A 16,365-nucleotide genomic window follows, 5' to 3' on the forward strand; every position below is an offset into this window, starting at 1 on the left:
TTCTCCCTTTAAAAAACTTATGGTTTTGTGGATAACCATGGAGTTTATAGCACCGATCAATTGTATGACCAGGTTTTTTGCAATACCGACAAGTGAGGTTGAAGTCGACCTTCTGATTATATTGCCTAGGTGGAATAGGTGGTTGATAGGGAGGTTGTGGTGATCTAGTGTTGAAGTTTGGTTTAGTATTGAGATTTGCATTAAAGGAAGCAGAGTCAGGATTCAGCATAGGAGTGAAGTGCACTTGTCTTTGGTTCTCATCTTGGAGAAGAATATTATAAGCATCATCAAGAGAAGGGAGAGGATGCATCATAAGCATATTACTTCTAACACCCACGTATACGTCATTCAAACCCATGAGAAATTGGTAAAGTTTATCCTCTTCATCATCTTTTTCAATCCCAGATTTAGCAGCACAAGTGCATTCCTTCCCATGACTCTTACGCATTGCCCCCAGTTCATCCCAAGACTTTTTAAGTTTGTTAAAATAGGAAGCAATGTCAAGAGAACCCTGCTGTATAGAAGCCAATTCCTTTTTTATTTCAAAGATTTTAGTTCCATTTACAGTTCCATATCGACGCTCTAATTGTTTCCATATACTCTCAGCAGTCTCTGAGTACTGGACACTCTCAGCAATGGTTGGTGAGATAGAACTTGTCAACCATGATATTACCATATTATTAACTCTATCCCATTGACGAATCTTAGCCGGATTATCATCAGAAGATGGTTTAGGACATGAACCGTCCACCAGTCCAATCTTATTTTTAGCAGAGAGAGACACTGTCATACCTCTCTTCCAACCGCCATAACCTGACCCAGAAAATGGAGTACCAACAAGGCATGTACCAGGAATATCAGAAGAATGGATGAAAAGAGGACTTGTAGAATCGGGGGCGTAAATCGTAGCATTATTACTATCATTACTAGTGTGCACCATTTTTGTTCAATGAGAATGAAACAAATATACAGAAAAACAACTACAAAACACTCAAATCAATACAGAGGTGAAACCGCGATTACCGCACCTCTGGAGTAACAAAAAAACCACCAAAATCAACACAGAAAATTAGAGAAATTAGAGTTACCGCACTTCTTCTCTTACTCGAAGGAGAAAAGCCTTGAAACAACTACGAATTGCACTCAAAATACGAACATAAATGCTTCGTCAACAAAAATCCATATCGCCAAAGAAGAACAACAACAAAATCTTCGAACTAAAACACGAGGGTAACATCGATCGAAAGGTCTCACCCAGATCTATCAAATCCCTCGCTCTGATACCATGTTAAGATCAACAATGATCTGAATTTGCGGAAGAAAGCAACTAGGGTTTATTCATCATTTTACAACGAAGAGAGAGAGAGAAAGAGAGAGAGAGAGAGAGAGAGAGAGAGAAGGTTCTCCTTTTCATTTTTCATTCATTGAACAAAACAAAAAACCATCTGTACAAAATACTACCCAGTACATAAAAAATTGGGCCTAAACTAAAACTTGGGCCTAAACTAAAACTGATCCACATAAAATAATAGAGCAGCTGGGCTCGGGTCCAATACTAAATTTATGTAATCCCAACATCTCTGTCCCAATTTAAGTGTCTTAGTTTGACTAGACATGATTTTTAAGAAATAAAAAGAGAGTTTTGAATCTTGTAGTCCTAAATAAAGATGTGCATAATGTACTAAAATATTCTTTGAATCTTGTGGGTATAAATTTGCTATGTAAGATGTTTGAATTCTCAACTTACTAAATATAGAAAGAGACACTCTTTTTGGGACAGAGCAAAAAGAAAAATAACACACTTAAATTGGGACAGAGGGAGTAGTATTTAGTTTTATGATATTTCCTTCATAATCCTACTACACAATAGAACCACCGTGAAATTAACTTTCCAATGTCGGATCTCATTTGTGCGACGATCTTGAGGAAATGCTCGTGCCTTGCATGGGCACAAGCCCAACAACATATATGAAGTTTTTGCGCCTCATGATTAGGTTTGTTATAAGGCACGGGAATGGAATCAACGAAACGTTGAAACGGACTCAATTACCCTTTAGTCAATCATTCTCATTTCTTAACTAAAGAATTTTCAAAATATCTTTTTTCTTATCCGCACCACACCCGAGTGAATCGGGAATCACGCCACCCATCCCCCAAATCAAAAACAAGAGGTAAAAATCTCAAAACGACCTAACAGGTCGTTACAATTTTACGGCCCACGTTTAATATTATTTGGTTAAATAAATAATTGCTAAATTCTAATTTTATTAAGAAAGTTATTTTTGGATAACCCCATTACCCACTTTCATGGAAAGTGGGAATTAACCGTTTGGTCCCTCTCTCTGCTTATTAAAGGGAATAACCTGCTCCATCTACAGTATTTTTTAATAGAACGCACAAGGTAAATAGAGAGAAAAGAAGACTGATTTTGTCAAGAACATACTATACAAAAAATACTATAAGTTGCAATTATTCTCATACTAATATGATGAAAAATCATCTTAAAATATTGGTCAAAATTTATACAATTTGATTCTCGAGAAGCAAAATGTGACAAGTAAAAATGGATGGAGGGAGTACAATTATTCTATCTACTATAGCCGTAGAATCTCCATCGTCAACCATTACAATCAACCACCTCTACCAACAGCCAGTCAGACACCTCCACTATTTACCATTACCATCACCTCACCACCATATATAGTCAACGTAACTAATACCGTTGCCAAATCTTAGATTGCTTCATCAAATTTTTTTTTTTTTTACATCGTTTAAATAAATATTTTCTCCAATATTTTGTGAATATAATATTTAATTATAGGAGTGCTTTATATTTATGAACATTAATTACGTAGATACTACAAATGATCTTAATTATCTAGTGTTTGTTTAGAGCCAATATCTCAGACATCCTAATTAACTTAGAAAAAAAAAAAAAGATAAAAAAGAACAGAGGACCTTAGTATTAGCTGAGTCTCACACACCTCAACGGTTGAACTTATCATTTAGGTCCAAAAACTTCAACCTATATAAATTCCCAGATTTGACCTGTGAACACCCGCAAACACCTTCTTACATTCTTTTCCATACATAAATTCCCCCAATTTCTACTGCGAGAAAACAGGATAAAAAGCAAATGAATGATACACCAAAAATATATAACTGAATTACAAGAAAAAAAAGAATTCACTAATGACTCTTAATTTAATTCCATAAGTTGTGCATTGTGTGATCAATGCACATTTTCCACTCTCCCAATTAAAACCTTACGTGCTACAGATTTTTACATACTTTTTTTTTTAATATATCTGTTGCATTTTTGGGTTTGTTTTTGGGTTGCCTGTGGAAGCAAATAATTCTCATTAGTTTTGAGGTTATTTATCATGGCTGGTCGTTATAATGAAAATCCTTTTGCAGAAGAAGCTAACGTGAATCCATTTGCGGTACATATATACACACATAACCTATATATACTTGTTTTTTTTTTTTTTGTTTTCCTGTAATTTGATAAGTGCATTGTTGTGGTTTTGATTTCTAGTTTGGAAAAAAAAAATTGGTTTATGTTGGTAGGTGGTTCCTTTTTTTTTTTTTTTTTTTTGGGCAATGGTAGAAACAATATAATTGCCCGTATAGAATATTGGGTTTGAATTATTTTTGTTTGAAATATCTCGGGTTCAAGCTTTGGGAATAGGGAAATCCTGTTAGGGAGCGCTTCCCCTTTAATGGATGTTTCGCGGCAGAAATTTAGATAATTCGAGGGCCCAAAATGGATACCGAATACTGGATGGGAAATTAAAAAAAATATTGAAAATTTGTTTGTCCAATTTAAAATGATCTCACTGGATAAATGATCTCAATGGATTCCTTGTTATTGCCTAGAGGGGGAGAATAGGTAGGGATGGCAACATTTGAAGCTGTGGCATTTTTTACTTTCCCAAAACAAAGGCGATACCAAACTGTGCTACATCCCTTCATCTTTTAAGATGAAACTAATCTAAGCGGAAGCGCTTCTTTATCAAAGTCAACTTTCTCCCGGGCGCTAGCGCGACCTTTGAGTTGATCCATTTTCTAGACCTGTTTAGTTGCATTATGGTTTGTTGTTACCTCTTGCGCCTTCTTGTTTAGTATCATTCAATAAAAAATGTTGTCATTGAGGCCTAGCTAAGGCATTTATTTTTTAGTTTAAGATTAGGAGTTTCTTTAGGTGAAGAGGAGCCTTAGAGCAACAATAAACTTGTCTTCATGTGACCTATAGATCAGGGTTCGAGCGGTGGAATTAACCGTTGATACTTGCATCAGGGTAACTACCTGCATTACACCCCATTAGGGATCGACCCTTCCGTGGACCCTGCATGAACACGATATGCGCTTCTTTATATTTGATGTTTTTTTAACCTTCCTCCTCCTTTGTGGATTGCAATGAGTTTCTGGTTTCTAATCTAGTTTAATTTGCTCAATGAAATAAGTGGACCAGAAGATTCTTTAGACTAACTAAAGCCGAATCTGAGTGTTTTCTGTCCATGCCTTTTCTATAGGTTAATGTGTGTTCAATTCTATATTTTACACCAACTAATGATAATATAAATATCTTGCTTATGCATTATTTTTACTTAAATGATCAGAATGGAAGTTCTACTCGTGGTTCAACAGTCGATATTCCTCTTGATAATGCAAAGGTGAGACAGATTTTGCAATTTGAACTTTGTACATTTTATTTGTATTAGTACTCGCGCGATGCACCGACTATATTAAAGAATATTAAGCATGAAGCACATTAGGTCATGTGCTAAATATTGATTTTTTTTTACTCCTACATTTAATTTATTTTGATAGTTTTATTATATTGACTGGAATTCTTTCAGTATGTTTTACCTATAATATAGATTATATTGTATTGTTTCGAGTCAAAATTGTGATATTGAATTCGTCCAAAGCATATAAATAGAAAAATTCTTTATTTTTTTCCATAAAATACACCAACATAAACGTTTATTATTTTTCACAAAGTAAACTAGCAATTTTACTGCTTTCAAATTCTAGTATTATGTGTTATAGCAAACTAAAATTTTCTTCTCATTTTTTCTTAATTAAGAGATGAGGTAAACTAAAATTAAGAGTCTTACAATATTAAGACTTGGTTGTGTGATATTATATATAGTTTGAGCTTTCTCATCAATTTAAAATAAGCCTTATCTTTCTGATTAATCTATTGTTTGAATTTATATTCTTTTCTTACTACTGAATTTTATTTATTTATAGACTTTTATTCTATTTCTCAGAATTCTTTCATTATCTAAAGTTATTAATAACATTTTTAGTACTATTTATTTATTTTATTTTATTTTATTTTTAAATTAATTCGAAGTATAAATAGCCTCACAATATCACTATTTTCTTCTCTTTATACTTTCTTTTCGCTAATATGACATTTTAATTAGCTTTTTTCATTCAGCGGTTTACCTATTATTTAACAAGTGACATATTTTAATCTAAATGATACGGATTAGTACTTCAACTATTTTAATAAAACACAAGAATCCATCAAATCCTGTTCAAGATTCTTTATAACCGGGTTGCTCCTCCCATAACTAGAGGTCTCGTGTTCGAGCCCTCATATGAAAAAATCCTTAGTAGGAAGCGTCTTTCCCGAATGGGCCCTACGTGGTGCGAATCGGATTAGTCGGGCTCCAACGTGGATATCAGACACATGATAGAAAAACCAAAAAAAAAAAAAAAAAAAGAATTCTTTATAGCCATCTTATCAGCAAGATCCAAATATGCCTCCTTAGGTCTCCTATCCCATTTACACAATCACCTAGTGGCGGAGTCAAAATTTTCGTCGGGGGTTCAAATATATAAAGAAGTATATATACGAAGAAGCCAAGGAGGTTCAACATCTACTATATATACATAAAAAAAAAATTAACCTTATAAATACAGTGTAATTTTTCGGCTGACGGGGGTTCGTCTACTTAGCTCCGCCACTGCAGCCACCACCTCTGGTTTTCTACCAATTTCTTTGCTGCTCCTCTGTACCTAACGTTGAAACTTTAATTAACTCATCAATAATTTTAAATTGATTTACCTTGAGAAGGTTAATGCTTTAAACCACCAAGGATAATTTGCTTTGCAACATGAATGGTACTTAAAGTCTGCAATTTAGAGACAAAGTTAAAAAAAAAAAAAAGAGAAGTAAATTCTTTTATTATCTCTGATCTTATTAATTCACTAATTTTCTTCATATCTAATGAATTCTTCAATCTCTTATCTAATTAATTCTCTAATCCTTATTAGATTTGTTTAAAATATTTTTAGATTTTGTCTTTAAAGTGCCAAGTGGCTTGTTCTCAATACACCACTTGGCTTAACCTCATGCGCAACTGCTCTCCTTATAATATAATATATATATATATATATATATATATATATATATAGACAACAATGCAGGATCTAAAGAAGAAGGAGAAGGAACTACAAGCTAGAGAGGCTGATCTGAGAAGAAGAGAAGCGGTAGGCTTGCTTTAGCACTTTATGGTGATTTCTAGTATGCCTTTGCTTATCTTTTGATAAGTAAACAATCCAAATTCAAATTTTGTCGAATACGTTTCATCATTGAATGAATTTTTATTATGAATGTATTGTGAGATAAACGTAGAATATTTGTCGGTTGTCCCTATTTTGGACAGCTGTAATTTAGTAAATGACCCTCTTTTTATTTCTCTTGCAACTTACGGACATTTTAGATGACAACCTAAAAACCCCTTCTGAACAAAATGAAAATTTATGACGGCAGTCTATTTTTTTTTAAGTTATTGCAAACGTTACTTGAATGAGTAATGTTCTATCTGTAATGTTGAGCAAATATTAGACTTGCGTCTAATGTTGTCCGGTAATTTTTCAAGCGCTATTTTTGCACAACTATTAATACTAGGGACAATCTAAATGGTGGCCTAAAGAAGGAACATTTGCATAAATCAACCTAGATTTACTTGATTTCCAGTATTGAGTAATTGTTGTTCTCTAGCTTATGGAGCTATTATTCCTAATTTAGTAGTCTTTGGTTTACGAAGAAGTTCTGTTTGACATTGAGAGATTTCATGTTTCTGGTTTAGACTTAGTGGCTAATGCTAAGACTGTTTTTTGTAAGGTAGCCATTAATTCTTAGTTTTCTTGACTTCTTCTAGGAAGTGAAGAGGAGAGAAGAAGCTTTAGCAGGAGGTATACTTTCTCCACTGTACATTAATATGTCTTTGCGCCCTTGAACTAACTAATCAAAGTTTTATTCAGCGAAAATATACTTTATTTCTGATCTCCGCTTTTCTTTTGGTAGCCGGTGTTGTTATAGAGGAAAGGAATTGGCCACCATTCTTACCCATCTTTCATCAAGATATCGCAAATGAAATTCCAATCCATCTACAAAAGTTGCAGTATGTTGCGTTCGCTACATTCTTGGGTACGTCGATTTAAAATCTTTTCTGTACACTCTGATTTACAGATGCTACTATTGCTTTGCACATTACTAACTTTCTAGTACGAATTCTACAACCTTTGATTTTTCACCTGCCGTAGAGACCGGTGTGCATATTAATAACTTAACTATGTATTTCTAGTTGGTTTTGAACTACAAGAAAAATATTTGTATATAGTACTCCAGCCACCACGTGCGGGACATCAAATACCCCTAAAATATAAAATATTTACCTGCCCCATGCCCTTCCTAAAGTAATTTCGCTTCTACTCCAGCTGACTAGAAATATTTACCCAACATACCCCCTCTCCCAAACCCCTTCCTTCGTGATACTATTGCATTATATTTATATATCATGATGGTATCATGAAGGACTGAAAACAGTCCTCCATGATACCATCCAATATATTTATATACCATCTCAATATATTTATATACCATGATAGTATTATGGAGGACTAAGAAAAGGACTGAACTAGTCTTTCAAGATACCATCTCAGAATATTCATATACCATGTTGGTATCATAATTTTGGGGGCATCTCGGGTAAATAGTTTTGATTTTTCCTAGGGCTACAAAAGTAATGGGCATGGGCGGGTAATTATTTTGGTTTGAGAGGCCACGCGCGTTCTTTCCCCAATTCTTTTTGATAAAAAGTGTCGGTGATACTCGAACTCAGAACCTTTGTCTACTCTGATATCATGTTAAAAAGATAGTTGAATCGAGAGTATTCATAATCTTAAAAAATTGTTTTGTTAGAATGATTTAGGACAAGCACTGGCGTTTCTTCAAATTGTTGAATCAGACAATTTACTTCGGACTTGGTGAATTGCAGGTTTGGGGTGTTGTTTACTATGGAACCTTTTATCGACCACCACTCTTTGGTTCAAAGGAGGAGGTTTTTGCTAAACCAAATCTTACAATCTTCTTATTCCTTCAATAAAAATTAACTATCTAACTTAACCTTTTTCTCCTTATAGACGTAGGCGCTTGGGTTTTGTCTATTCTCTACTTATTTGGTTTTCCATTAGCCTACTTTGTGTGGTATCGTCCTCTTTATCGTGCAATGAGGTACTATGTTATTGTTGTTGTTGTTTTCTTATAATTTTGTAGTGCTCTTCTACCCGTCGAAGACTATTTTCTGATATCCATTCTGTTTGCAGGACTGATAGCGCGCTGAAGTTTGGGTGGTTTTTCTTATGTTATTCGGTGAACACACATTTGTCTTTTTCAATTTTATTTTTTTGGGGTTTTCTTTTTCCACTTGAGAGTTGATTATTGAGGACAACTTTGATTTTTTTTTTTTTTTTATTATTCATGTGTATTGTAGATTCACATTACATATTGCGTCTTAGCTGCGGTGGCACCTCCATTCATATTTAGGGAACATTCCTTGACGTAAGTTTTCTTGCTTTTTTTGTTTGGGCAAGAGACGCCGGTACAATGAGTTTCTAGACGAAACACATTACATTAAAAACATATTTCCTGATTACAAGCTTGGGGTGTTTTTTCTATCCTTTTTTTATCTTTTCTATTTCTTAATTGAAGTTAGTCAGAGTTATATGTATGCCTTTAATATGACCAACTCTTCTTTACATTCCTTCAACAGTGGTTTTATGAATGCAATTGATCTTATACGCTGGAGTTCGACACTTGGGGTAAGGTTATCTCGGACTTTCTAAATTTCGTTGGGTACTCTTTATTCATATAATTGTCTTCAGAACTTCGCGCGTTTCTATTAATGTCAATCGCGGAAATCAAAAAGTCTAACTAACAACAACAATAACAAACCCAGTGTGATCCCACAAGTGGGAAGTGGGGTCTCGGGAGGTTAGGATGTACGCAGATCTTATGCCTACCTTTATGAGATAGAGAGGTTGTTTCCGATAGACCCTCTGGCTCAACAAACTCTAACCATGTTATAATAATTTGATCTTTTATTACTAAAGCAAAAATCTTGCTTTTTGCGCCCAAAAGAGATACTGAACCCTGCTTTTACTTGCAGGTATTCTTCTTCATAGGGGCTGGATTGTTCTCTCTTGAGGCACTGATTAGCATATGGGTTATTCAGGTTTAGTTATCTGACCCTTTGTCATTGCTTCTAGTATCATTCTTACCGAGAGGCCAACCCATGATTTAAACTTGATAGGTTCAATTTGTAAATTTCGTAGCACTAAATACATTGTGGTATTTTTATTGGCTAATATATATACATACATACATAGATAGACACACACACACTTAAAATTAATACCAACTGTCTGATAGATAACTTAACCATCCTTGTAACTAGATAGACACTTCTTATTGACATAAATGTGTCTTGTGCACTGGGGCGGAGCCAGTAAGGCCCAAGGGGGTTCGAACCCCCTTCGGCAAAAAATTACACTGTATATACAAGGTGAAAATTATTTTTTTTATATATAGTAGATGTTGAACTCCCTTGGCTTCTTCGTTTGTCTACTTCTTTATATTTTTGAACCTCTTATTTAAAATCCTGGCTCCGCCACTGCTCATGCACACTCGGATCCAGCAGACGACATGTTTGATATCAGAAGTGGAGCCAGATTTGAAGTTTATGGGTTCAAGATTCTAGTAGTTTTAAGTTACAAGGTTCTAAATTAATAATTTATACATATTAAATGAATTTCTTAAGACAAATACAAGTTTTAGACAAAGTTACTGGGTTGGCGGAACCGTAACTTGGTCTCCGACTTGGCCCCTGCTTGATATTCACCTGCTGCTGTGTCGAATAAATCAAATCATGACACCTGGAATAAATAAAACTCATAATTATAAAAAAAAAAATCAATAGGAAAAAGTATCCAAGAAAAGTTATATTTCATATTCAAGTGGTTATTCACGTAAATGTCCATGTTCTGGATTTAGTTGGTTGCATAGCATGTAGGGCTTATATTCGCCTCTGCTTTTACCTAACATCTTTCATGATCTGCAATATGCAGCAAGTGTTCCTGTATTTCCGAGGGAGTGGTAAAGCTGCGGAGATGAAGAAAGAGGCTGCAAGGTCAACGATAAACGCAATGTGAACTAACATTGGGGGATCGAATTCGTGGAGTTTTGAACTTCCGCTGTTGTATTTTTTGGATTGTTTCTTCTCACACCTTAGCCTAGATAAGCATTTGTTAATTAATGTGACTTCTCAAGTACATACATAGTGGTGTCCTGGCCTCTGGCTATACTAGTGTCGTGTTAATCCTTAAAATCGCAAACTATTTTCACATACCTGATGTTAATTGGTATATTTCCCATCTCTGGGAATTTTTCGCATACTACAGGAACAGAGTGGTATGAATATAGAAATTAAATCATCAAAATGCTTGAATCTTGGTTTCTATATACAATGTGTGTGTGTGTTTTGCAGCACAGGTACAATTTAGTGTCAATCAACAAGATGGACTGCGATAAAAGAGTATAGGTTTTTCTTGCATGATACAAAATTCTTAAATGGACAGAGATAAAAAGTACTGTAAGATTTTCTTGCATGATGCAAATTATTGAAGTGGAAAGGGAAATGAGACGGTGAGAATTGAACTCACACCTATAATGTTTATAACTCAAATAAAAAAATTCCCCAAGTGTCTTTGTCACACTGTAGCATTTCAGGTTTATCTGTCCCACATTGACGGATAAAGCAAAGTTGCTCTTAAATTTCTGTGTCGTCGTAAGCAAACTAACGTGAGTCCAGAGAGGCTATATACCCCTATAAGGTTAAGAAAGACTTTTAATAAGTGTTAGATAAGTATTTAAAGGTTTTGGGATCAAGCGAATCGAAGAAATTGAGTTTGTTGAAAATTTGGAAAAACTTGGTAGAATTTTGGACAGGATTTTTGGTCCAACTTCAAAGAGGCATATCTCCTAGAATATGAGTTACGGAATCCATAGCCTATGTAAATTGAAGTTCGGCGAGCCTTCTTTCCAATGCAACTGATAGATCGTATTTCTGTGAAGTACGGGATAAAGTACGGACCGTACAAAAATGTACGTCCTGTACATTTTGGACGTACTTTACCAAAAATTTTCAGAAAGTTGAAAAATTTGAAAAAAATTTACCTCCAAAGTACGGGATGAACAGTAACCCGTACTTTGCCCGAAATTTCCAGAAATTTGAAAGTTGGTGGAATTTTTTTCCTAAGCTTATATATGGACATTTCCACGACTTGGGCCTCATTTTCACCCAAAAATAAAACCCTCATCTCTCTCTAAGCTTCCCTTAACATCCATAAACACTCCAAATCATTCCAAATCAAATTAAGAGAAGATCAACCTTGAAAACCTAAGTTAATTTATGGAAGTTGGATGTTCTTGCTTTCATTTGGAGTTGTGGGGATTAAGTCTTGGAGCAAAGTGTGTGAGTTGAAATTCTTCAAATTCAAGGTATGTTTTTTTTTCATCTTATCTCTTATGTTAAGTTGATATGAAGGTTTAGCAAGTCTTAGTAAGAGAAAAGAGTTACGGGGAAAAGTTCAAATATGAATTGATGATATTTTGAGTTGCAAATTAACTTGAACTATAATTGTTAGAATGTTATGAGTATAATCTTGTTATTAGGGGTAATAATGATGTTGAGGAAGTGTGATATACAAGTGTATAAGGGGTTGTATTGAAGTTGTTGTTATGGATTGTTCATGAAAAGAAGTTTGGGATTGAAATGTAATCTTTTGATTATGGAATTGTTGATGTTTTTATTGTGGTTTTGGGAGTTGTTTTGAGTTGGAGGAAATAGAATATATAAGGGGAAATGCTGCCCAATTTTCGTTAGTTCATTTATTAATTTAGTTTGACCACATAAGCGTTTCAATGACTTACCCGAAGTGCGAATCATCTTGAATGTAGATTTACGAACTCGGGAGGATAGGCGTTGAGTAGTTAAGGAGACGAAGAGGTATGTTAAGACTGACCCTTTCATTCTAAAGGCATGATTCCCTTATTGTGAACCCATACATGATATCTATAATGTCCTATTTCCTAGAATCGCTAGAAACTCATAATTCTCAAAGTTTCTATGGTATTGTTGACAAAAGTTCCCTATGATGATGATGATTCCATTACTAAAGATAGCAAAGCTTATAGTTCTTGATGTTCTCGTGATATTATTGAACTTGTTCCATGATTATTGATTTTCTTCATTGTTGTTGATCTCATCTTATAATAATTGTTCTGTCAAGGTGAGATATAGCGATGATGATGATTCCATAATCAAAATCGAAGGTTTACCGACCTTACATCACTCCAACAGAGTAGTAATGTTTCATTTGGGCTCTCATGCATGCTTTATATATATGTATGTATTTTCTCACAACGCGCCGCGCTATAGTCGGCCGGGCAGGCACGTAGATGTGCACACCACTGCAGTGGGCAGATTATGATGTTACCCTAGACGGTGGATGACATGATAGATGAATCGGGCTGCACGCTCCGCAGTAATATATATATATATATATATATATATATATGAAAAATGTTCTTTTAAAAAAAAAAAACTAAGCATGCATGACATCTGCCTTAAAAGGCATCCAGATTTACAGGTTATCTCTCTTATCTCATGTTACTTTCCATGATTTTATTATGTTGTTATTCATAATACTCGGTACATTATTCGTACTGACATCCTTTTGCTTGTGGGCGCTGCGTTCATGCCCGCAGGTAGGCAGGGAGACGAATCGGACCTTAGGTGCTTCATCAGCGACTTCTCAGGAGCGCTCCATTTGCTTCGGAGCTGCAGCCTAGTGGTATTATTCTTTTATGACATATTTGGGCATGGCGGGGTCTTGTCCCGTCTTCATGATTTCATGCACTCTATGTAGAGGCTCGTAGACAGATGTATATAGTTAGATGTTCTATAACCTTATTAGCTCATATTTTTGTGCATCATTTTTGGCAGTCTTGTCGGCTTGTGCATATGGGCATAGTTGAGGATGATTATATAGATGTGCCCTTACGTTGTGGTCCACCTAGATGTGATTATGAGATGTATGAGAAGAGGTGCTTGGGAGGTTAGCTCCGGATGCCCGTCATGACCCTCTGGTTGGGTCATGACAAAAGCAGAGAATTGAGAGGCACTATAAAAAAAGAGGCCCCTATTCCAAGAAAAGCATACCTTTCTCGGCCCTTTGGCTAAGATCAAGTGTAGTATCTGTTCTTTTCAGTTTAATATCTGATATGTGGGCCTTCGGCTCACATGATATTAAATCAATTTTTTAAGGGGGAAGGTCCATCAGGGTAGCTTGTTACTTAGGCCTTCGTGTGTCACCTAGGTGTTGCACTATAGCGTTGGTGTTGACACTCAATTTTGTCCCTCCTTTATTTGATTTTATCGGGTTTCTAAATTTACTGACGAGCTAAATACTTTATTTTCAAAATATTTTATTGCTACTACTATTAATATCATTACTTATACTTTTCGACGTTATGAGCATTACTTTATCATAAATTTTGAACAGTTAGTCATCGTTTCGTTTCGGGTTCGGATTCGTCAAATTAATTATAAGACAACACTTTACAAAATATTTATTTTTTACATATTAATTATTTATTGTCTTTACATAATATATATTATACCAGTTATTAAATTAGAAGCCCAAAAATAATTAAATAGCGGAGGAAGGATCAACAATTCTCAGCCAAATTAATGGCCCAAAATACAAATACAATATTCTTCAACTCTACTAGCCCACATTTTCAGCCAATTTGAGCCCAACAATTAATCCAACAAAATCCTTTCGGATCAGCCCACAACCAAAGTTCACCCAGACCAGCCCAGAAAGGATGACCCGGTCCACTTCTCCTCATTTTTTTATCTAAACCTAATCCCTAGTCCTCTTCTTCACCCTCACCTTCCTCCTTCATCGCCGCCCCTCCCCTGCTCCCTTCTCTCTCTTCTGCTTCTTCCTCCTTCCCTCCTCCATCTCCGCCGCACACCACTCCATCCCCTGTTCTCCTTCACTTTCCTCTCCCTTTCCTCACTTCCCTCCACGTTACCCCTGACACCCCTCTTTCATCGTCAACCTCCACCACACCCACGTTTCTCCTCTGACACCACCCCACACCACCTCTTTCTTCGTCTCTCTCCTCACGTTCTCCCCACACCCACGCCTCTGCCATCTTCCCTGACACTTCCACCACGCCTGTTCCCCGCTTCCTCTCTCTCATACGCTCTTCTTCCACTTAAAAAATCCCAATCGCAATCCTATAAAAGGAGGGGATTCAGTGTTTAGGGAAAAAGGGCAAGAAACGGGGGTCAAGATCGAGAAACAAAATCTTGGATCCCCAAAACTCCTCCAACGTTCAAATCTCCCACAAGTCTTGACCAGATTTCTTTTTATAGCCTTGGTTTTTCTTTTAATTTTTCAAAATCCGGTCCGAACCCTACTCATACTTGAAGTTCTGGAGACAAACAGAATTTCCCTTTCCTTTAACGAGTATATTGTTTCCGTCGATATCGAAACTGTCGATTCGAAAGGTTTGTCGAATTTGAGTTCGTCGCGTTCGAAACGTAGATTCGAGACGTCGATACCCGTTCACTGTACCACAAAAAGGTAATTCATTCCTCGTCTTAGTTTTATTCTAATAATTTAGTTCGTTTATGAGTTTTTCTTTTGTATGAGATTTTGAGCTAGTAGTAATTTTGTTAATTTAGGTAGGGTTACGCGTGTTTTAATTCCCAATCAATCGTATCAAGAGGCTGGTAGTTGGCTTACTATATTGGTATGGGTTAATTGGAATTCTCTGTTAATCGACAATGTGGTAGCTGTTTGTTTAAATATGATGTGATTCATGCCAGTTGATCAGTTTAAAAGTCATGCCAGTTGTCCAAAATGATAGGATTAATGTCGAATGGTTAGTTTGAAGTTTGGTTAGTAAGGTTTAAATATTGTGTCTACAGTAAGGTCTAAATACTGCGTCTGGGATGTTTTGAGTTTGTTTCATTGAGGTGATGTTATATTAATTGAATGAGGCTATTTGTTTCAGTTTGGTTTCAGTTAAATGTGATCAGTGTGTATTATTTGATTCGTTTTAAAGCAATACACTTGTTTGATATATGAAGCATTTTTTTGAGTGATATGTTCCCCCTAAAGTAAGGTAAGGAGTCGTTTGTTAACTCTGAATGCTATTTCTGTGAAAATTGGATGTTTTGAGCTTGTTTTGGACTGCTGATCCCATCCAGTCCTCTTTTACTATCTAAACCAATAAGATTAGGGCTTAATTATTAACTAAGTGTTTGGATAACTTGAAAATATTGTTAGCATGTTTACAGTCTTGGTAGAAATGGTTTTGACTGAGTTGGGGATTGAAATTCTGAAAGTTATAAGTATCCTTATTGTTTTAGAAGATTAGATTGAATGAGCATCATAACTTTCTGATTTGACTGAGTAGTCCAATAAATACTTTGGCATACAATTTGAAAGGATTTGAAGTCGAGAAGTTGTTAATAATTGGACTAATTGAAACATGTTATTTGATTTCATTTCATAAGGACTAAAAGACATAAAAATGAGTTTGTTTGGACATTCTAAGTGAACTATGGTCGCATACTATATTGAAGTCGAGAAGGTGTTAATAATAGGACTTATTGAAACATGTTATTTGATTTCATTTCATAAGGACTAAAAAACATAAAAGGAGTGTTGTGTTGGACTTTGTTATTACTGTTTTGAGTCATTAAGGCCTTTATAATATGAATCTCAAATGTAAGTATTTGTACCCATGCCCATATCTGTTTCTGAGATTATCTCTGATTTAGTTTGTTTGTATAGTGACTGCTATACGACTTATCTTGGCTATTTCCCTTCTGTTAGATGTGCTGCTTAACCATGTTGTTATTACAAACAAAAAATCAGTAGCCCTTCTCCTCTTTTCGCACCATTCTGATAAGGGAT

The 16,365-nt window shown here is 35.3% G+C and overlaps 1 protein-coding gene and 1 non-coding gene across 2 annotated transcripts; both read left to right on the forward strand.

Annotated features, from left to right (window-relative positions):
• Positions 1 to 3,094: 3,094 nt before the first annotated feature.
• LOC132624165 (secretory carrier-associated membrane protein 2-like) lies at positions 3,095 to 10,691 on the forward strand. Its single transcript, XM_060339152.1, has 12 exons — positions 3,095 to 3,443; positions 4,623 to 4,676; positions 6,436 to 6,510; positions 7,185 to 7,218; positions 7,331 to 7,453; positions 8,304 to 8,366; positions 8,449 to 8,539; positions 8,632 to 8,677; positions 8,799 to 8,866; positions 9,078 to 9,126; positions 9,474 to 9,539; positions 10,432 to 10,691. The coding sequence occupies exons 1-12, from the start codon at positions 3,384 to 3,386 to the stop codon at positions 10,513 to 10,515; spliced, it is 813 nt and encodes a 270-aa protein (XP_060195135.1). The 5' UTR covers positions 3,095 to 3,383; the 3' UTR covers positions 10,516 to 10,691.
• Positions 10,692 to 13,582: 2,891 nt separating this feature from the next.
• Positions 13,583 to 13,779, forward strand: LOC132618375 (U2 spliceosomal RNA). The gene has a single exon (XR_009574078.1). It is a non-coding gene; the product is annotated as a U2 spliceosomal RNA (small nuclear RNA).
• The last annotated feature ends 2,586 nt before the right edge of the window (positions 13,780 to 16,365 follow it).

This window comes from Lycium barbarum, chromosome 1 (genome assembly GCF_019175385.1).
Source record: "Lycium barbarum isolate Lr01 chromosome 1, ASM1917538v2, whole genome shotgun sequence".
Classification (NCBI taxonomy): domain Eukaryota; kingdom Viridiplantae; phylum Streptophyta; class Magnoliopsida; order Solanales; family Solanaceae; genus Lycium; species Lycium barbarum.